The sequence below is a fragment of the Phaseolus vulgaris genome, chromosome 6 (assembly GCF_051622355.1).
Source record: "Phaseolus vulgaris cultivar YP4 chromosome 6, ASM5162235v1, whole genome shotgun sequence".
NCBI lineage: Eukaryota > Viridiplantae > Streptophyta > Magnoliopsida > Fabales > Fabaceae > Phaseolus > Phaseolus vulgaris.
Window position 1 is genome coordinate 21596863 of NC_143503.1, and position 23701 is coordinate 21620563.

General features: G+C 34.2%; 2 protein-coding genes across 2 annotated transcripts; both read right to left on the reverse strand.

Annotated features, from left to right (window-relative positions):
* Nucleotides 1-263: 263 nt before the first annotated feature.
* EMB2729 (Alpha amylase family protein) lies at nt 264-17277 on the reverse strand. Its single transcript, XM_068638851.2, has 21 exons — nt 16868-17277; nt 16024-16095; nt 15696-15760; nt 14881-15540; nt 13903-14075; nt 13689-13778; nt 6936-7011; nt 5743-5850; nt 5285-5375; nt 4991-5092; nt 4563-4665; nt 3717-3854; nt 3534-3605; nt 3348-3452; nt 2981-3058; nt 2791-2901; nt 2311-2391; nt 1940-2044; nt 1688-1773; nt 1537-1591; nt 264-780 (listed from the first exon to the last, which is right to left on the reverse strand). Exons 1-21 carry the CDS (start codon nt 17161-17163, stop codon nt 748-750), a joined length of 2700 nt encoding a protein of 899 aa, XP_068494952.2. The 5' UTR covers nt 17164-17277; the 3' UTR covers nt 264-747.
* Nucleotides 17278-19577: 2300 nt separating this feature from the next.
* Nucleotides 19578-23481, reverse strand: LOC137831257 (Putative pyridoxal phosphate-dependent enzyme, YBL036C type). The gene is made up of 7 exons (XM_068638854.2): nt 23130-23481; nt 22906-22972; nt 21742-21788; nt 21361-21448; nt 20631-20764; nt 20286-20384; nt 19578-19807 (listed from the first exon to the last, which is right to left on the reverse strand). The coding sequence occupies exons 1-7, from the start codon at nt 23352-23354 to the stop codon at nt 19730-19732; spliced, it is 738 nt and encodes a 245-aa protein (XP_068494955.1). The 5' UTR covers nt 23355-23481; the 3' UTR covers nt 19578-19729.
* Nucleotides 23482-23701: the final 220 nt, after the last annotated feature.

Genomic DNA, 23701 nt, shown 5'->3' on the forward strand with positions numbered 1-23701 from the left:
GTAGTGTTCACATATTTTGTGACAAATTAACATAGTTTGAACATCTTGAAACAAAAGCAAACACACTTTTTTTGTCTTTTCTTTTAAAATTATTTCTATATAAAAATGTTTAGTTTCATTTTCCCATTAATGTAACAACCAAAATGCATAATACATTCCAAATATTTGAAAACACCTCATTTTGAATGTAGGCATTCTTACAATGCTTTTACTTCCCTCACTGTAGGAACTATTGCATGCACTAAAAACCAACAATTCAGTCCTTACGCAACTAGTGGCTTTAGCTACTGCAGTCTACAATCACTGTCCTTTCCTTTATGAATATAATGTTAGAAAAATCCTATTACAAATTCCTCCTCTTTAAAACCACCTCATAAGCCTCAAGTAACTCTACACAGAACCTAACACTGCCACATGAATCAGTATGGTTTACAAGCATGATCCTAGGTTTATGTAATTATAACATGAAGTGTTCATATTTCAATTAACATCTTGCATCTTTATAAATTTAGGATCCATAGCCTGAAAGCTTTCCCATGGATTATAGTACAATCCACAAACCAGCTGTGTTAACCTTGGAAAGATTAGCCATTAACCCTTTCAGTTGACATCTGCACCTTCATGTAGATGTAGTACATGTATGCTGAGGGTCATGCTTAATCTTATACTTTTCTTATATTGATAGACATACCAAAGAGCATTCCATGGAAAAATGTGAGAAAATCTGGCTGAACAAATGCAGTGAGTCTATATTCTCAAAATCCGTTTTAACTTGTAAACCTGAAAAGGTAGAAAGTTCTTATGATTAGTACTGTCAAGTGTTAAACACAGGTAGTCAATACAAAGATATGCATATTCATGCTCAAGGATAAAGGTATCAAAGATTAAGCTTTAGGTCCAATAAAAATAATTATTTGCTATTAGTTTTTATAAAGCAAAAAAGTTCATGTGTTGGCCAAATACCCAACAGATAGCTCTCATCTATATTTCAAAAGTTTCTATTAAAGTTTATTTTATGTCTGACACATTGTTGAGCTGGCCCTGTACTGAAATGAACATCTGATTGAAGGTTTTGCAATGAGTAATCCTAATAGTAGTAGTATAATAGTACCTCGGTTTGCATTTATAAGCAACAAAAAATTGAACACACAGACTATGGAAATCAGTGAACTGCATTAAATTTACTAGTCTCCATTAAACTCTTCCTAAAATGAATGTCTCGTGAAACAAAAGATGTTTTTCCTCAGACATTTGAGAGGATACCAAACTGAAATTTCAAAAAGGTTCTCCTATGAATCCACACATCACAAGAGAACAATAACTATAACAAAAAATTATAGAGTTGAACAATATCAGATGTGATTAGTTTCTCTCTTCTTTTTTCTTACTGGTGATAGTTATTGAGACCAAGTAGTGGCTAATGCGAACTTAGAAAAATGACTTCAACTTAGATATATTTCAATTATTTGGTTGCATAACTATGATAAGCATCTGGTCCTTGGGAATAAGCTAAAATGTAACAACAAAATCATCAACCTGAGCAGTTCTGCTGGGTAGTGACACCTCTAAGCAGTTTCGAAGGCCATCAACTCTGTCAATAGTCAATAAATTGGTTGCACACATTAAAGATGATTATCCTTAACAGAGAGAAAAGATTACAGGCAAGAGTTTCAAAATGCATGAGTACCTTTTGCTGATAGTTTTGAGAAAATACTGGTTTTCTTTAAGTTTTCCTTGACCGCCATACTTTATTTCATCTGTGTTCATAATAATCTGCACCATCAAAAAGTGCCAACAAAAATTAGTTCTCCCTTCAGAGGGCCAGAAGTAAAATGGTTAAGTTTGGCCTTCAGACAGATTAAAATATGCAAAGATAACAGTGCATGGATAAAAACAAAACAACACAAGTTTACAAAATTCATCATGAAATGAAACTTACTTGATACTCCCCAGCTTCTTCTACACCTATGCTATAACTATCATACGACTCTTTTGGATGAAAATTGAAAATAAAGACAAGAGGACCTCTGACATAAGATATGACCTGCAAATAATGGTAGTGATTACTTTAGTACATACATTAATTGACACCAGTTGGCATGGTATAGTATTAACAACACAAATATATAACACAAATACGCCATATGCTTGCATATATAAACAGAAGAAAACATGGTTGACGCCATCACACAAATGAAGAAAAGAACATATACCATTGAACGGTTGGTCACTGGACATGCCAGAAAGTAATGAAGATGAAAATTAGCCACTAATTATCCTAAAGGGAAAGGAATACAAAATTCAATATACCATTGAACTATCATTCACATGGTGAATGTTTGGAAAAACTCGTGAGAGCACTCTCTGATTTTCATCAAGCTTCATCATGTCCTGAAAAAAGTGGACAGGTAGTTTCATTGCTTAGCATTAGCAAGTAAGCCATAATATTATATGAGATAAGTTAACAGTCACATTAGTAAAAACCATCGGATAAGGATATAAAAATAAAAATATTATTGAAAAAAAAAAAAAGTGGTTGTAGAAAGATCTTGAGAACCCATTATCGAATGAAGCAAGGAGGGGGAGGGGAAACATGGTGAAACTAATGTGGGACTTTTTCCTTTTGGAATAGTGCATAAAGCACAACACTAGCAGCTTATACTGTTTATGAATAAAAAAATATTTGCAAACTCTAAAACACCATTTATATTGATGCAGTTCAGATTGGACCAATTCAATATTCCAATTAACTTCCAAGAACACAACTTTTATAGCAAGAGATTAGATTACCTTATCAAAAGAAAATAAATCACGGTGAACTCCATCGTTGGCCAAAAGATCCCAACAACGATTAGCAAGCAAATATGAGTTGTTGTTGCTTGATGATGGAAATTCAACTCTCTGGAGCAGGCAAAACATCAATACATTATCAGAGTCACAAATAAGATTAATATGTACATATCTAATGAGTAATTCATACCTTTGGATGCCCAAATTCATTACCCATGAAGTTCAAATAAGCACGACCACCAATTGTTAACGTGATCAATCTGATCATCTAGCCAAAAGTCAAGAAAATTAATGAAGATAAAGAATGATAAAAGTTATAGGAAAAGTCACATCACATGATATATATCTACCAGAAACGAGTCACTTTTAATATAGAAAAAGAAAGAAATTTTGGAAAAAAAAATCAGAAGCAGAACCCACAGAATTATTTATGCTAAACCTACTGCATAGTTAGGCATGTTTTAACAAACAGGTTGGAAACAAAATTTTATTCTCAATTTCAAAAATCCTTGTTTACAATTCTAAATAGTAAATTTAGAGGATAGTGAACAGCATACTTTATGCAGTGAAGATCCCCTCAATAAAGATTCCTTATAGTGATGTGAATTCTCATCTATTTCGCCGAACAATATTTCTGCAAATGATCGCCTTCCAGATATGGACTGGCAGCAAGAAAAAAATTAAATTTAAAAGAATACAAAGAAGTAAGGCTCATAGTTCTAGAAATTGAAAATGTGAGTTACCTGGTTGTGATTTTCCGCATACGTAAGCATCTTATCAGCATATTCTCTTTTGGAAACTAATGTGTTAACAATCTACAACATTAGAAGTAACAACAACGAAATTATAGAATTTAATAAAAGAACAGCACCAACCAAAAAATTTCATTCAATGAAGGAATGATAAATTATAGTCAAGTATACAACCTTAGTCATGTTCCATTCATAATCAGGAACACTATCAAGAAGAGTTGACCACATATCAGGCACAGAAAGGTTGACATAGTAATCAAATCCAAGTCCACCTTGAGAAGTGGGCTCACATAATCCGGGATAAAATGTTGCCTGAGCAATAATGGATACAAAAATTATATTATACAAAGCAATGTGATGATCTCAGGATAATGACAGCTAAACTTAGAAAAACAAGCACCTCAAAGCTTGCAGGCAAGGGAAACTAGATGAATAAATGCAAATCAATAAAGAAACAAGAGAAAATGAATGAATAAATGCAAATCATCATGTACACCTAAGAAGATATATTAAATAATTAACAAAGCACGTTTTCAGTACCCCAGCCCCGCCCCCAAGAAAAAGAAAGAGAAACATAGCAGATAGTTTATATTTTACCTTTATTTGTTATATCAGCTTACTGAATCTTGACAAATGTTCATCTTTTCAATAGGTTAGCCTTCTTGATGAACCGTTTTAAAGAACTAAGCCTTCTAACAACTAGGTGGGGCTAACTACATAGATTAAATGATATGAATGAGATATAAGAAAAACCATCTCCTTTTAAAAACCCATTTAGAGTAAAATTTCTTTAACTGGTTACTCCAAAAGTTTATTTTAGTCTTCCTTCATTCCTTTTAGTCACTCTATCTTGCATTTGACCATATGTGCAACCAACTAGCTAGCAATTTGGAAGCATGCACATAGTTCCAATTCACAATAAATGCCTACTTGTTTTTTTCACTCTTAAGAAGTGTGATGCACATAAGTATGCAAAAGCATCTAAAATTCTAAGTAAATGAAAAGAACATAAATACTTACATCTTCCGCTATTGTGACAATATTTGGGTGAAGAGAATGCAGTATCTCATTGGCTAGGATAAGATATACTAGCGCATCCTTGTCCACATATTGGTTGCAATACCTGAATGAAACTAACATTTAAAATCAATACAACTTTTAATATCATTGTTTATCCTATTTTAAAACCAATCTGAGTAATACAAATCAGTTGACTTGACATTCTGCAAATGTCAAGTTGTATCACAAGGAGAAACAAACAAAAAATTGACAACCATACAAGAAACCTTAAAGAATCTTTTGAAACTGTAAAAGTACGATAATAAAAATGACTTCAGAAACAGCATTGGGTTCAAGCAACATCTTGGAACTAAAATATCTTTGTAAAAAACAACCAAAACTCAGGTATATTTATCCATAAAAACCAATAAACTTTGAAAAGGCCTTACTCCTCCAAGTCTCCAGTAAAAGAAGCAAAACCGTTGTGAGTGTACAGCATAGATGAAACTGAATGAAACTGAAAACCATCAATTTGATACTCTACAATCCACCTGTTCAAACATCAATTCATGAGTAATTTAGCATATGTGAAATGAAGAAGCAATAAACAAATAATAAATAATAAATCAAGTTCTGTATAAAATAATTAATTAATAAACCAATCAGGTAGAAAAGACAATGGCTCAAAGAGAAAACTACAAGTGTACTCTACATCGCTGTGTTTACTTTGCAATTGCATATACCAGTTCAAGTTTGATACAAGGAAATGCAAAACATCAGGGTCGCCATATTTGAACATTCTGGTTCCCCAAAATTTGTGTTGCCCTCGTTTTCCTATTCAACAAGGAAAGGTGAAATCAAAAGTGGTATTTACAGGTATTGAACTGATGGCAAAGCTGAGCAGGAAAAATCAATACAGTGTCTTCTTTTAATAAGGAACCAAAAGAAATATCATACACAGGAAACATATAAAACTATCTCATTGGACACCAAAAAAGTTTGTCCAAACAGCATGCCTGCCCTTTTAACAGTTGTTATATAGTCATGTATTTAAAAAATTTAAAAAGCAGAGATGAAATTTAATATATCAATAATTGACATCAGAAAACAGAGAAAGCATCATTCCTCATATAACAGAGGATGACAAGGGAAAAACTTGCATGTGACTAAATAAAGAGGTTTCAGCAGTATGAACAGCTACCGGAACGAAAAAAACAGTCATTTGATCCATCAAACATTGATAATCCGACCATCTCATCTGCTGCTGCATATGAATGGACAATTTCTAAGAAGACGAGCAGCCCTAGTCCTGTGCAGTCAAAGGCAGAGTTAGAAAAATAGTCTCGCACAACAAATACAAAGAGACTTTCGTCATTATATATTATACATTTGTTATATTTATAGCATTTACTGCAAAATCAGGAAACGTATGTCCTGGGGCAGTAACCATTTATGGCTTAACTTGCTTTTTTGTTTCCTGTCTTCTTTTAATTTAGACAAATATCCAGTTAGCTTGATGGTCTCATGTGAAGGCTATCCTTCTATTGTAATGAAGGCAAATAATTAAACTAGTATAACTTATCATGCTCTTTCTATCTCCAAATTTTAATCTTAACAGTTAAGATTAAACTCTACTCACTATAAAGGTTTTGGGTGTGTACAGGATGTTAAAAATGCCTCACATTGTGCTCTCTTTCCACAGGATTTTATTGTACTTCACAGGAGCATAATTCCAGGATTTTAAGCCGTTCAAAATGATATAGTAAATGCATTAAATAATAGTATGCTCAAGTATCTCTTGTTAAAATTCATTTAGTGTTCTTTGGTATTAGTGTCAAGGAAGTTGCACTCATTTAATATTAGCCTAGGAAACAGTCTCTACTAAGTCTATAAAAGAGGCTATATGTGAAGATCTTGAATAACCTATGTACTACATACATTTGACTAAAATATAAAGCATTCTCATTCTCTAAATATTCTGTTTCTCTCGCTTTCTAAATTCAATATAAGCATCAACACATTTCTAGACCAACAACTTTAAGGATTTTGCTAAGTTGGACTTATCATTTTGAGTTAATATTTTCTTTCTTTCCTCTTTTTATTTTCTTCGTAGATTAAGGAGGATTACTGATCCACCTGCTTTTGTGTTCTCCCCTTTCAAAGTGAATTATTGTTATATCCACAAAACAAAAAACAGACATAACTGAATTCAAAGGACATATCAACTTAGATCAGCATCTTATCACACTTCAGTTCACTGAAATTTCTTTTTGTCAGAATGGCAAAAACACACTTCTAAGAGCAAAGAACTTATCCAATACCTTAAAAGCTGCAATCGTCAACATGGTCAGTACAAGCAATAGAAAACATCAGTACAGCATAAAAAATGCTTACCATGGGCCTCATCAACTAATCTCTTGAAGTCCTCAGGAATACCATATCGGCTACTAACAGCAAAATAGTTTGTAACCTGCACCATTGGGTCAATGTTTGAGCATGTCACTAAAGGTCAGAGTATTAGGTATAACAGTAATAACTGTTTATAACAGTCCTAACTGTTCACTTGTATTCCATACTGCACTGGGTACTATTAATACCCAGGCTGCTCTACATGTAAATTAGAATCTCAAATACTAAAGTTCTCTCAATCTCTCTCTCTCTCTTCTTCCTAATCCTTTCTCTCACCCTCTTTATTCTTTTATGGTATCCAGAGCCAAAAATGGCCTCATCATCTACCACTGAACCCAATTCTGAAACTTTTTCTGCCAAGCCCGAAGCCCTTCCCCCTCATATCTTTCATACGCCAATTCCTCTAAAACTGGACTCAGAAAACTTCCTTGTCTGGCGGCAGCAAGTTAATGCCACTCTTCGCAGTTTAGATCTTCTTTATTTTCTGGATGGGTCTTGCATTCCTCCACGTCTCATTTCTATCGAAGAAGACGCTTCTCCAATTGTGAATTCCAAATACATCCAGTATGATCGTCAAGATCAAGCAATCTTGGCCTGGTTACTGGCATCAATGACCGCAGGTGTCCTCACCCAGATGGTTGGCATGGACACGTCAGCCCAAGTCTGGGAAAAGCTCCAGACCCATTATGCGTCCCAAACCCGTGCTCAAATCAAGAAGCACAAGCAGCAGCTGCGTACACTCAAGAAGGACCGCTCCATCTCTACCTACCTTCTTGATATCAAGAAAACAGTAGATCAATTGGCTGTTGTGGGTTGTCCCATCTCTACCGAAGATCACATTGAAGTTGTTCTTGATGGGCAGTCTGAAGAATACGACTCCTTTATAACCTCTATCACATCCCGTCTTGACCCTTACACGGTTGCAGACATTGAAGCACTGCTTCTTGCTCAAGAAAATCGTATTGAACGAAACAAACAATCTGTTGATCACATTCTGCAGGCAAATGTTGCTTCTGTCCCATCCTCCTTCTCTCCCTACAACTCCAGTTCTACACATTCTTCCTCCTTTTTCCGCCCCTCTGGTCACGCCAAACAACGGTTCTACTCTAAACCCCACTTTCAGTCATCCAAGAACTTCCCCAAGATATCTTCTACTGCTTCCTCTTCTCGGGTTCAATGTCAAATCTGTGGAAAATATGGGCATACTGCCCTTCACTGTTGGCATAGGTTTGATTCTTCCACTCCATCTCAAGTTACTGCTAATACTGCTCATTTTCCTTCATCTTTTTGTGATGATGAACCTTCGATCCTCGGGACTCCCAAAAATCTCCATGATCCCCTTTGGTACCCTGATAGCGGTGCTTCCCATCATCTCACTGCTCATGGCACCAATCTTTCCACAACAACTCCCTACACAGGTTCGGAAAAGGTGGTTGTAGGTAATGGTTTCCAGCTTCCTATTACTTTTATTGGTTCTGCAACTTTTACAGATATTAATACTCATCATACCTTCTCTTTACACCACCTTCTGCATGTTCCTACTATTTCTAAAAATCTATTAAGTGTTTCCAGGTTCGCCCGTGATAATAATGTTTTCTTTGAGTTTCATGCTGATGTTTGCATTGTTAAACGTCAGGGAACCAACAAAATCCTGCTCCAAGGCAAGCTTAAAGATGGTCTTTATGTGTTTCCCAATCTAGTTCAAACTGCATCATACTCTGCTTACAATACTGCACTCTCTGCTGGCTCTTCTGCTTATCATTTGTGGCACTCCCGGTTTGGTCATGCCCAACCAAGAGTGATTCATCAAATAATGAAGATGTGTAATATACCCTTTACTGCTAAACATGAATTTTGTGAATCATGTGTTGTTGGCAAGTCCCATCAGCTTCCTTTTAAAGCCTCTCAAACTATACGATACGAATCGCGATTCGATTCAAAATAGGGGGTTATCGATTCAAATCGGACTATGAATCGTTTTTGGCATGAATCGGTCTTTGAATCGTATGAATCATGTGAATCGTGAGAATCGCGGATTCTCGATTCTATTTCCGATTCGGTTCGGATATTTTCGAATCAATGATATTCTGGAAAATTCGAAAAAGGAAACGAAAGATAGTGAAAATCCGGAAAAAAAAAAGAAAGATAGTGAAAATCCGAAAAAGGAGATGAAAGATTTAATTTTTTCCAAAAATCTTAATAAAAAAAACAAAATGAACAGCCAGAAAGACCATGAATTTGTCTATAAAAGTCAAGAACGCAGAGGGGAAGAATGTAGTGGGGAGAATAGAAGAGAAGAAGAAGAAAAGTGAGGAACTAGAAAAATTGAAATTTACCAGCGACAGAGGTGAGAAGAAGTTCCATCACGGGAGAAGTGAAGCACCGGAGAAGAAGGGAGAAGATCAGAAAAAAATTATTTGGTAAAGTTTCTGAACCAATCTCTAAACAACCGCCTCTTTAAAAAAGTGAAAAGCTGAACCACTGAGCCACTTTCTGAACTTCTCAGAAAAGCTGAATTTTTAGAAAACATCAGGAACTTTCAAAAAAGCTAACCTGAACCATATTTTTAAGTTTCTATTTTTTTTATTTTATTATATTTTAAAAAAAAAATTGTATTATAAAATAAAAACAGTTTATATTATTTTTAATTTCTTATAAATAATTATTTACTCTTGAAGAGGGAGCTCCAAGCAACAAAAAGGAAGAGAGGTCCAAGAAATTTAACTACTAAAGTTGATAAAAAGGGAAAATCTATTGTAAATGCAAATGATAATGAGATTGAAGATATAGTTGAAGATGTGGAGGAAGAGGATGAAAATGAGCTCCAAGAGAATGTTATATTAGAGGAAGAAGATGATCTAAGTGACCTTGATCTCGGAAATGATAATTAGGATGTAGGATTTAAATATAGAATAGAAAGTATTTATGTTTTGTGATTGTGTGGATTGAATCTTTTAACTTCATATTTTGATTTTTGATTTAAAAATATATCATATTTTATCTATTATGTATCTTACGATTCATAATAAGATTCGATTCACGATTCAAAAAAATCGAAAAACGATTCACGATTCGAATCTCGATTCTATAACCATGCTCTAAACCTTTACAACTTGTTTTCATTGACATTTGGGGGCCATCAGCTACCCCTGCCACTAATGGTGCTCCTTATTATATCTCTTTTGTGGATGCTTACACTAGATATGTTTGGTTCTATTTAATTCATGCTAAATCACAAGCTCTCACTGTTTTTAAATCTTTCAAAAATATATGTTGAAAAACAGACTGGTTTTCCTTTGTTAAGCATTCAGACTGATAATGCAAAAGAATTTCTCTGTTTTAAATCCTTTTTGCTATCCAATGGCATATCTCACCGTCTAACTTGCCCTCACACTCATGAACAGAATGGTTCTGTGGAACGCAAGCATAGACATATTGTTGATATTGGTTTGACTTTACTTGCTTGCTCTAAATTACCCATGCATTTCTGGGGCTATGCTTTCACTGCTGCTGTATCCATTATCAATGTTTTACCCACACCTGTTTTAAATAATCAAAGCCCATACTATTTGTTGTTTAACACACACCCTGATTATGTTTTTTATAAAACCTTTGGATGTGCTTGTTATCCTTTGCTTCGCCCATATAATAAACATAAAATGAGTTTTCGTTCATCTTTGTGTGTGTTTCTTGGCTATGCATCCAATCACAAAGGCTACATGTGTCTCTCTCCCTCTGGGCGTATGTATATTACTCGCCATGTTACCTTTAATGAATCTGTTTTTCCCTATGCTGATTCTTCTAACCCTTTTTCTTCTGTCTCTCCACCCACAAATAGCCCCTCCGATGCTTCACCTAGTTTAACTGTTTTTCAGCAACCAACTTTCTCTGTGTCACAACCAGCTCTTCCTGCCTCACAACCCATCGCCCCTGCCTCTTCACATGACCAACCTGCTTCCTCTGCATCCACATCTTCTCACTCTGATTTGTCTTCCACGGTTTCACCCCCACAACATTCTGCTCCTCACAACACTCACCCTATGCTTACACGTGCGAAGGCTGCCTTACTTGGTCCAAGTGCTTTCACTGCTGTCCCTGTGTTGCCTCTCCCAAAATCTACCAAAGAGGCCTTACAGCTTCCCCAATGGCTTGCTGCCATGCAAGAAGAACTTGCTGCTCTAAACACAAACAACACTTGGATTCTCACTACCCTTCCTCCTGGAGTTCAACCCATTGGCTGCAAATGGATTTTCAAAATAAAATACAATGCTGATGGCTCATTTCAGCGCAATAAAGCTCGCCTCATCGCCAAAGGTTTTCATCAGCAATATGGTTTTGACTATTTTGAAACATTCAGTCCTGTGATAAAGCCTGTCACCATCCGTATTATACTTACTCTAGCCCTTCAACTAAACTGGTCTGTCAATCAAATTGATATTAATAACGCCTTTTTGTATAACCTTGAGGAATCTGTCTACATGAGTAAACCTCCTGGTTTTGAAACTGGTGACTCCAACACTATCTGCAAACTTACCAAAGCTCTCTATGGGTTGAAGCAAGCACCTAGATCCTGGTTTCACAAGCTAAGTACCACTTTGCTTTCTCTTGGTTTTCATCCTACTAAAAGTGACACCTCTCTTTTCCTTCACTTCCACAACAATATTACTCTCTTTGTCCTAATCTATGTTGATGACATACTAATCACAGGGAACTCTAACAGTGCCATTCAGCGTCTTATTCACTCTCTCAGTCAGCACTTTGCCCTAAAGGACCTTGGGACTCTTCATTACTTTCTCGGGATTGAAGCCACTTGGACGTTGGATGGCGGCTTACATCTATCTCAAACTAAATACATTCAGGATCTCCTTCGTAAAACCAACATGCTCTCTTCCAAGCCTCAACCAACACCTATGCTCTCCACTACTCGTCTAACAATAGACGCTACCACTGTTGTTGATGATCCTTCATTCTATCGCTCAGTGGTAGGCTCTCTTCAATATATCCTCATCACTCGTCCTGAACTCGCCTATAGCGTCAACAAAGCATGCCAGTTCATGAACAACCCTCAACATCACCACTGGAATGCTGTTAAACGTATTCTTCGTTACCTAGCTGGCACTACCACTCATGGTCTTCATCTTCGGCGCCCTTCTCAACTCACTCTCAATGCCTTTGCTGATGCTGATTGGGGTTCTGATCCTGATGACAGGAAATCCACCTCCGGCCTTGTTGTCTTTCTCGGCTCGAATCCTATTGCTTGGCTTTCAAAGAAACAAAAGGTTGTTTCTCGCAACTCCACTGAAGCAGAATATCGCAGCATTGCTGCTACGCTTGCTGAACTCAAATGGATCCAGAATCTGCTCACTGAACTTCGTCTTCCTCCTACGCTACCCACCATTCGCTCGGATAACCTTGGCGCTGTTCTTCTTGCATCCAATCCTATTATGCACTCCAAGACCAAGCATTTTGAGCTTGACCTCCATTTTGTTCGTGATGCTATTCAACAAAAGCAACTGCACCTTCTACATGTCCCTGCCACTTTACAGATCGCGGATGTTTTCACGAAACCTTTAAGTGCTGGCCCTTTTTCAGCCTTCTCACATAAATTAATGGTGTATCCTAAACCATCAATTTAAGGGGGGGATATTAGGTATAACAGTAATAACTGTTTATAACAGTCCTAACTGTTCACTTGTATTCCATACTGCACTGGGTACTATTAATACCCAGGCTGCTCTACATGTAAATTAGAATCTCAAATACTAAAGTTCTCTCAATCTCTCTCTCTCTTCTTCCTAATCCTTTCTCTCACCCTCTTTATTCTTTTACCGAGGGGCAACAAAATTCTAACAAAACTTATAAACAGATATAAGTGGCATGCCAGCATATACAAGGTGTGCACATAGTTTGTGTCAGTATCAAGGCTTAAAAGATAAAGCATGTATGGCTTTTGTACAATTCATACACATAAGCTATTACAATCTGGTTTGTCAAATTGGCATCAATTGCTAACAACTTTGTCGTATATATTAATATTTAATAGACTTAATTGTAGTTTTGGTCTCTAATTTACAAAATCTGCAAATTTGATCCCTAAATTTTTTTTGAACCATTTTAGTCCCTTGATTATTAATTATCCATAACTTTGGTCCCCCGGCTTCTTTTTATGCAATTTTGATCCCTTAAATTTTAATTTTCCATAACTCTGTTCAAATTTTAGTTTTAAAAATATACAAAATCACTATCAAATTACATTTAATAACAACTCTCTAAATTGCTACCTTTTTCAATCCTGTAAAACCCAACAGTATCACACGTTAAATCCCAATCTCATTGTGTCATGTGTCTAAAGTAATAGAAGATTGCGGTAATTGAACAGAGTTGCAAATAATTAAAATTAAAGGATCAAAATTGCATAAAAAAATTCTGGGACCAAAATTACAGATAATTAAAAGTCAATGGTATAAACTGTGGGAAAAATATTAGGGACCAAAATACAATTAAGCCTATTTAATAACACTTAACATCAAAGATTTATTAGGTGATTCTCTATATTCTCCTAATTCAAAGTCGATAAAGCCTAGCATGGTTTCCATAACCTAGAATAGAAGCTTCATGTACAGGTTTGAACCCATGACACTAAATATTCATAAACGTAACTTGAAAAACTTTAAAAGAATCTTAATCACAATATAACAACAGTGAGAAAAATAAGTAAGAATTACAGCATTAACTTACTCTGTAACCAACAGTAAAATAATCCTTATGTTCAACAATTCCAATCAGCTGGATGGCATTGTATCCAGCATCCTTAATGTAAGGAAGAACCTGCATTGTGTATTGAGAATATATAACAACAATAAAAAATCAATGGAGCCATTTACAAATATAGACATGGAAGATATGAATAATGGAAAAATTATAAATTCCAACCAAAAGAAATGGGAGAAACCTCGTCTGTGAAATCATTGAATGAGGATATTTTTGGATCAGAACCACTAATTCCAACATGAGCTTCGTATATCCGCAGGGATGTTGGTACTTTGGGACTTGCATTTTTCCATTTGTATGCTTGCTCAGGGGGTGGTTCCCAGTGAATTGCATAAGCTTGCCTCCCATCAACCTCTGGAATACATTAAATCAGCATCATTCACACATTCTTTTAACACAAATCAGAGGATCCCCATCTCCATCTTCCAAAAAGAAAGTGACCGATGGTCCGGACAAATTTTTCAATAAGCAATTTTAGGAAAACAATAAGAAAAAAAGAGTTTCTCCATAAGCTAAAATTAGTTTATACAAAAGTTACTTAAAAGTTTAGAAACATTATGTGAGAGAAGTTATATATTTTAGCTTATGCATACGCAAATTTTAACTTATGAAGAAGCTTATTTCCTTTTTTCGTTGTCTTTCTATCTATAAGTGCATATAGAAAAGCTTGTCCAAACAAACCCAGGCAATCATGCCTCTTTCCTTCTTTTTTATCTATTTGGGCATAGCATTCCGCATTTATTGTCTTTTCATAAAATTGAACTTAAAGTAAACATAGAGTCATAGTTTTTAAGTTCTATTCAAACCCAAAATTAACATTAATTGAAAATAGTGTATTATATTACATAGAAAAATGAACAAAACTTAATAATATGGAAATGGTGATAATATATGAATTTATTTCATGGGTATAAATTTGATCACCTACTAGGATAAGGCTTTTGTTGGTATGAGGTATAAATTTTATACTCTCTAAATAAATAATGCCCACATCAAGGAAGCTCTGAACATATCTTCCAAGTCCAAGATGCATTTTAGCTAATATGTATGTAGATCTTTACAAAAGAAACAACCATAAGATACTACACTCGACCAAATATAATTCTAATTTATATTCACAAACAATTAAATAACTTCTAAGAATCCATATAAGATTTACCTGGCTGCACATACGTAGCCCAAGCAGGCACCCTTTCCAATGGTCCATTTGGAGTGTTGAAGTAGACCCTGTACTTGCTACCATGAGGAATGCTAGGACTATACTTTTTCATCCAAGCCTTCCTACCTTTACGTGTCTCAAACCAGTATGCTATAGGAGGTTTCAGAGAACGCATTTTTTCATGCCATTCAGGATCAACTATAACATTATATATGTCATACTCCTTGCCACTATCCATCGCAGCAGTACGGGAAGGTCCATGCTCTGCTGCCCATGCTTTGTATCTTGTTTTTGGATCTGGTACGTCCGGTATGTCCTCTATGGTTTGAGGTCCATTAGGACCAAATATCTGCTCATATAACTTAACTGGCCCTTCATAACGATTATTTAAGTAACGATCTTCTCCTGGTTCCCAGTACTCATCATTTGCTTTCTTTAAGATCTCTTCCAAAGTGATACCACTATCCCCTTTATCATAATCATCTGCATAGTTATACATTTGAAAATAGTATTTATCTGGCTCTTCTCCCTCTCTCAGCTTATCTTGAAGAATGATAAACCAATATCCATAATCATCATGACCAAAGTAATGCTCTCTTGCACAATTTTCTGTAGGTGACCAATCATTGAAGTCACCAACAATTGCACAATAGCGAGCCCCTGCATTTACTAGCTTGTCAAAAACCAAGAAACTGTGGACACACTAAGAAATTATTGTAGCTGAAAATAAACAAGATAAACTAGACTACACATTCAACATTAGGATTTTGAGAATTGGAAAGACCCCAAAGGAAAATATATGGGATATGTCAAACCTGGAGCCCATTCCATATAATCCACACGATGTTCTGGATGACGATGCATTCCCAATAATTCAAACCTGGACCAATACACGCACATATTTGTAAAATTAATTAACACTAAGTTACTAACAATAATTTCAAATATCATAATTCCATGGCAAAAAACTTCAAGAACACACAGGAAACATAATATACATAACATTATTTTTCAAAACTATGGTTGATGGAATTGATAAAAGTTAAGACCCATTACAAGGAATAATGCTTAGAGCTGAGAGAACCAAAATGCAAAATTATGTACCAAATTACAAGCTTAAAGCCACATTATAATGGAACTAACCCAGAAGCTAGAATCATGAAGTTAGCGTGCCGTTTCAAAATTTCATCTTTGATGTCCTTCAATATTTTATACCTGCAAAACCCAGCAATTAACATCTTATATCTTATAATGCCAAACATCAAATTAGAGGCAAAAAAAGGTGCCCAACATATCCATGTCATTCACTTGGACAACCAAAATAAAAACGAAATAGTTTCCCCTCATTTTATTTACAAATAAGTACCTTAGCCCATGCTTCATAAACTATTCTTAGTCTCAATGACCCTCTTTACTTAAACCAAACTTTCCCAAATTTTTTGTAGGAACCCTGAACAAGATTTTCCAAAGAAGGGATCTGACTTTTTTCTAAACGGAGCTAGTCACTTTGAAGAATAAAATTAGTTCAGTGTATGTTTGATCATAAGTTGGGAGAGCTCAAAAAAACTTTCCTTTCAAAGCAACAAATTCTTTCTTTTTTATTTTGTCTATTAGAAATGGGGGATGTGTATTACAATTCCTAAAAACACTCTACCAACTTTTCTCCAAACATAGCCTCAGTTCTTCATGAAAATAATCAATAGTTGATATCACGAGCACACACATAACAAAAACAAGAATGTGCTGAAATATGAACACTTAATTTTCTCATTGAAGATTAAAATTAATGACTTTACCATCACTAACACTAAAAGAGCCTAAGAAGCAGAGTGTGAGTGTAATATCATGTGAAGAGAGTGTCAGCACCCCACTACTAAAAAATCTAAATTTCCATCACAATCACTAAAACCAAACACCCCAGAAAAGCCGAACGAAAATTCCACCAAACACGGCCCAACTTTCATTTTAAATTTTCCAAATTTCATGCCTTTCACGGAGGAACAGGGCAAACGCTTTGTGGGAAATGCCGCGTTTTTCGAGAAAGCCAGCAGGGTCAATACCCTTTTCGCCATCATCACTTGTGGTTTCGGTTTTGGTCTCTGTCTGTTTCTTCTTCGGCTTTTGGCGTTTCTTGGGGTTCTCGGAAGCAGAACAGGCCGTTTTTGTTGTCGTTCTTGTTCTGCGTTGGAAAGTGAGGTTTTGGGGTTTGGTTTGGGAGGGAGGGAAGGAGGTGCCTGTGGTTGGAGGGAAGTAGAATTTGAATGGGATTGAAAGGGTTGACATTGTTTGATTGGGATAAGGAAGAAGAACACAGAGAGCACTATGCTCTGTACTCAGTGTTGTGTTGCCTTTGGTTTCAAGAGAGGTTTTAGAGTCCACCTTTTTGGCAATAATCCGACAAGAGCAAAATAGAAAAGAATATCTTCTGACTTTCAATTCAAAACATAATATCAAATGAAAAAAAAAATGTAAATTTTTACACTTCATCATCCAATAAATCAAAGGATATATAACTCTTCAAGATTTTTATAACAAAATTTTATCGTTGGGTAAATATGATACGACTTTAGTTACGAGGATTAACTCATGTCAACTTAACATGATTTTTATTAATAAATTTATTTTAAGTAAAGTCATGTGGTGGCACGATTTTTTCATAAATCAATATTTTTTATTTTATTTACATACGTGTTTTGAATAAAAAAATATTAATATATATAATATTAGTTAATATAAATAGTAGATAAATCTAATGTGAATAGTAGTAGTTAATTGATTATTTAATTATAATTTAAATAATCAAGTCGATATTGAAGATATCAATGATGATCTACCGACACTCACCCTCTACAAAGATCTAAAAACAAATAAAAAATCACCCTCTGACATATCTTTCTATAGATAAATTACTTACTATAATGTAAAATTTGTTTCTTATTTTATATTTTGTAATGAATTTGAATATTTTTTTTGTATTTGTAAAGAATATCTTTTTATCACCATTTCTAAAACACATCCAAATACTCCTATTTATTTTCTAAATGCACAATAATAATTTATTTTTTTTACAATTACAGTTTGCCTATATAAATTAGTAATACCCAAATATGAAACAATACAATATTAAATACTTTTTCCTAAAACAAAACTCCTACATAAATTTTATTTATGAAATAATAGAAACAAAATATTACATAAATTACTACCATTCATCAGCACACAATTTTAATTATAATTAAATATTACTATTTACATCAAATTTATCAACTATATTACATTAATTAATATTATATATATTAATATTTTTTATTCAAAACACATATTTAAATAAAATAAAATAAATAATGACTTACACAAAAGTTATGTCAAGTCACACAACTTTACTTAATAGAAACAAAATTTCATTAATCAAAATTGTGTCAGGTTGGCACGAATACATTCCCAACACTAAAAGGGTATTATCTTGACACAACTTCACTTTAATATCACAAAAATTGTTCTACCATTACATAATTTTTGTAGATTAAAGTTGTGTCACGTTAGCTAACTCCAATCCATAATTTTTTGAAAAATAGTCTTATTTCAGTAAAAAATTCCCAGTTTAGTAAAAAGAAACACTCTTCAATGTATAGTTATTAACTATGTAAATGTTTGTTTGAGCATTTATAATCATTGTTGCTTAGTAGGCCATTTGAACAAATTTGGATTCTTTGTTGGATATTTGGTGTTATTTATCTACTCTCTTTTAAATTATATTAAAAAATTAAATATACCAAAATCACTAAAAACTCCACGAAAGGATCCAAACTCCATTTTGACAAATTTGTACCCTTTGATAAGAGCAAGCTTTGAATGACATTTGATAGTTTTCACGAGGATTCCTCGTATGATGCCTTGTGCGCCAATCCATTGGAAAGGTTTATATGACAATTTAGACATGTGAAAGGGATTCTTCGTTCTCATGTGTGTCTTTATGATGGAGCATTTATCAATGTTTACAATAACTGCATTAAAAATTTATAAATAAGTTTAATAGTCAATGATCATTAAAATCAATTATTTGCTAATACACTCAATATAAAAAAAACTTGAAGCTCGTTACAATATATTTTTCATTATTTAGAAACATAAATTTTGTTCACACACATAATGTTTTATCTGTAAAAGAATTTGTTGATTAGGGACAATACTTTTCAATTATATTATAATTCATAATTGAAGGACTTCATAAAATAACCTTTTACACTAACTGTATTCCAATTAAACTTTAAAAAAAGTTACACCATAACGTGATCTTTTTAAACCTCTATTGTAATGAAGTTCAAGTGTACAAATAATACCATAGTTGATCTGCAAAACATAATTCGAAGCTAAAAAAAGTATCAACTATTAGCTATATTCCAGTTAGCTACAGACCAAAAAAAGGAAAAGAACTTGCTGCAAGACAAGATCATTGAGGTGAATAACACTGTACTAGCAAATTAAAATTTGAAGCAGGGCATAAATCCACAAGACACAGGAACCAACATGATTATAGTATGCTGCAACTTTATAACATTGTGTTTGTTACTCTCATTCTACTTATCTCGTTCTCACACAGGCATACACACGGCTCTCCCGTTCACACATTCTCTAATTAGTATAAACAAGCACTGTGTAAAAAAAAAAAAAAATTGGAAGATTTTGCATGAAGATTGTTTTTATGGTATTTAAACCAACTATGGACTTTATTATCACCAATTCCATCGCATCAATTACAAAGGTAAATGAATACAATACACTTCAGAACATCTGTGTGCCTAACACAGTTTATATATATAGAATGAGAGAGAGAGATTACAGCTTCTAGCTATTCTTGTTTCTTAGGGTATTCCCTCGGTCCAAATATTGTGGACCCAACTCTCACATTAGTACTACCCATTTCAATCTGGAAAGGCAAAAAATATTTATCAACAGTTGCATGTATACAATTGACTAAGTGTAAAAGAAATCTTTAAGTAGTTCAAACAAAGACTTTAGTAACGTATCTATCAACTAGTAGTATTTTCAAAATGCTTCACAAATCACATCCAATACTAATTAAAAAAAATGTGGTAGTGTCATCACAACATAACCATATCTATAAAACTTCGAAAAATGATAACACACTCTTTTAAGACTTTATTGTTGTGTAAAATTCATGTAAGAATGCAGATTTCACCCTTATTTGATGAATTTCATTTATGATTTAGTGAGATCTTTCTGGATTCCATTGAATAATGAAAAATATTTTACAAAGTGTGTTGTTAGCATTCTTCATACACTATCATTATCACTGCAAGTATCAAACAAAACATGCCCATTGAAAGATGGAATCACGCAATGCAACTATCAAGAAAATTATACTTTAGCACACTATTCCATACCGCTAACTCAAAATCACCAGACATGCCCATTGAAAGTTCACATTGTTCCTCGGGCATTTCAAGTGCCTTGCATACTTCAGATCTGCAATTTGACAGTGTCTGATATTTCACAAAAGAGAAAAAACCTTAGTAAACAGACAAGTAGAATTTGCAACTAAAGGCATAAAACATTACTACAAAAGCAACAAAATGATGGTAAAAAATGCAGAACAAATTTCAACAAAACAACATGAAGACAAAAAATGAAATACAATTCTTAAATGGAAAAGTTCTGACAAACAAGAAATGGATCATTTCAAGAAGTGCTCCCCCACATGCTTCAGAATATAAGAATAGAATCTGCACCTGAAAGTTCTGTGGGGTTGAGGTATAGTCTGCCATTCCTATTGTCATTAAGCCAGAGAACACTAGGTTTGGGCAGCTCAATTTCACGTGTTTTGCAAGCTCAACGCAATTAGAAGGATCAACACCAGATTTGGCTGCAAAAATATAAGAACCCAAACAAAAAAAAATTATTTATTTAAAATATGTAAGAAATAAGAACATTAATACTACAACAAACAATGCACTAAAAAGTACTTGAAACAACGCCAATACATAATCAATGAATTTGATACGCTGTGTTAACAAACAATGATGGAATAGCTAAAATTTTCCAATCCAACAGATATCAAACTATCTTAGGAGTGACTGTTTAAGTAGCATTACTGTGCTAATAAAAAAAAGTAGCATTACTGTGTCAATATTTAAATGAATAAATAAAAGTTTAATGCAGTAAATAAACCATGGGATAAGGGGAAATATTTGAATTACTTATATTCTTCCAATTTATGGAATTCCATGGGTATTACAGGAATACAATGAATAATAATTCCCTGATGCCAAATTAAGAACTCTTAGTACGGGAAGACAAGTCAGTAACACAAATATACAATTTACAATCTACACATGAAGGATTTGCTAATACCTCAAGCAAGAATTTTCCTCACAACCAAAGGTATTGGGGGTACCTCAAAAGATCCAAAAAGTGTAAAAAAGAGTTTAAGAGTAACTCATTATTTTAAGTCAAACTTACATTCTTCACCACTGGTATTTACTTGCACCAAAACCCGCAAGGGATCTCTTCCAAGGGTTGATACCATACGATCAAGATTATTTGCTATCTACAGTTCCAGAGGTACAAGAACACTTTAAGGTGAGTCAAATAGCTAATGGTATTGATTAGAAAATTAGCTGTACCAACACCAAAATTTGAAATTTTAACTAGTTATTTGCTAGGTATAATATACACCTTGTCCACAGCAACAGCAATGCGAAAAGTAGTTAATAAGTGAGCACAACATAAAGACAACTTTTATCTAGATTCATTCAAATTTTATTAGAGAATAAAATACAATAATTAACCACAAATTCATATCTCCAAGAACTACAAGTAACATTGATTTTACATCTCTACCTTCTGATTGTCCACACTCTCAAACACGGCCAGATTTGGAACACCACCTACATAAAGTATGCAACTTTAACATTCAGCTAATATAAGGTGCTGAAGAGAGGAACAGCCGAATAAGCTATAACAAGAGAATGCCATTATAGGAACATTTTTAACAATCACAGAGCCAACCAAAAAGATGTAGAAAAACTATGTACCAGCTCGGATAGTAAAATTGAACTGGCATCACCACTCAATCACCTTTATATTGAAATTTAATCCCTATTTCATCTCTGCCATTTGTCACTGTTGCAACACCATGAGATTGGTCTGGCGTGCTAATATGACATATAAGGATTATAATCATCAAGTAATGGAACCAAAAATAGTATTCGGACCTAAAATTAGAATCAATTGTATGGACTAAATTGAAAATCAAGGTATCACGTAGGAACCAGAGATTTTTAAAAGAAGTATTTGAACAAGTTCTAACTTCGATTTTTTCAAACACTTCTACCGGTGTGTAACTTGCTAAAGCACTCATTAAACAAATAAGAGATGTGACAATATACTCCCAGTTATTTTTTCCAATAAATAATATATGCATTGATAGTATAAACTTTTTCACAAGGTTATCCAGTCATAGAACTTGTTAACTTCTATAATAACTACCTTAAACTTGGGTCAAAGAAAATTTCTGATTAGTTGGCATAGCTTACCTATTAAACTCTTGTTTATTTTAAAAGAAAGTATTTTAGCAATATTTCAACTTAGATTTATTAGAGAGTAAATAGTCAGCAGTATCCACTCATGGTGTAAAGAGTAAGTTTGTTAACTTTTACAATATCTATCATACTCCCGCTAGACTCGAATATAACGAAAATAATTAACTTCACACTGATCCAAAAAGGCAATTAACATAATTCAATTCTAATAATTTCCATTCAAAAATACTTTAATTTTCTAAAATGTTCTTCATTCAAACTTAATATTATGAAGAAAAAGGAGTCATTGAGCTAATGTAGTGCTTCTAAAAACACAAGGTAGTCCTCCATATATGCAAAATTAGAAGGCTAAGGCTTCATTTTCCATCCAAATCCTACCACCCTAGTGAAAGCATAGAAGGGAAATCATTCTACATCAATAAACTAAAAAATAAATTCTGCAACAATTTTTTTTTTAAATTACCCAAAAGTGTTTTGACTTTGTTGCTCTGCAAGTGCCCAATGAAATGCCACTCAACGTCTTGCGGAAGCTGCAGGCATGCCCCAAAACCAAATCATTAGAAATTTCCATTCACAACATAAGGGAGCACAACAACGTAGCAACACCTGAGGAGCTATCGCGTCGTAATAAAAGGGAAATATGAAAAGGGAAAAAAATGAAAGAAATAAAGGTAATCATTGCAACACCTGAGGAGCTTTTTCAACGATTTCTTGGACGTAATTTTCGCCGAAGCAGCGGTGACCCGCGTCGTAGAGTTGTCGAATCAGAGTGACGGGTTTCGTCTTGGAAACCGCCACGACCCGGACCCGGTCGGGTTTGGAGCCGGAACGCTCAGCCGCCTGCTGCACCCGGAGCATCACCGACCGCAATGCCGCCAAGGCGGCGCCCTCCGCCACCAGCGGAGAAGTCATGGAATCTGGAATCGGAAAAAAGTGGCGCGTTGTGTGGCGTCTCTTCTGTTGAGGTGGTTGAACACTCAACACAAAACAAAAGCCCAACGAGCCAGAAAAAAAAGGTTAAATAATTAACAATATCTCTATTTTTTTATTTTACAAAAGTATGTATATATAATTGTGTGTTTTTTTAAATAAATAATATTTTTATTTTTATAATATTATGATTTATCAAATTTGATTTTCATTTTACTTAAAATTTACCAATTTTTTACTGTAAAAAACTTTACATTTTTTCTTATTTGTTATTGGGTGTAAAATTCAACACATAAAGTTATTTATATTTCAACTCTTGCAGTTTGTCA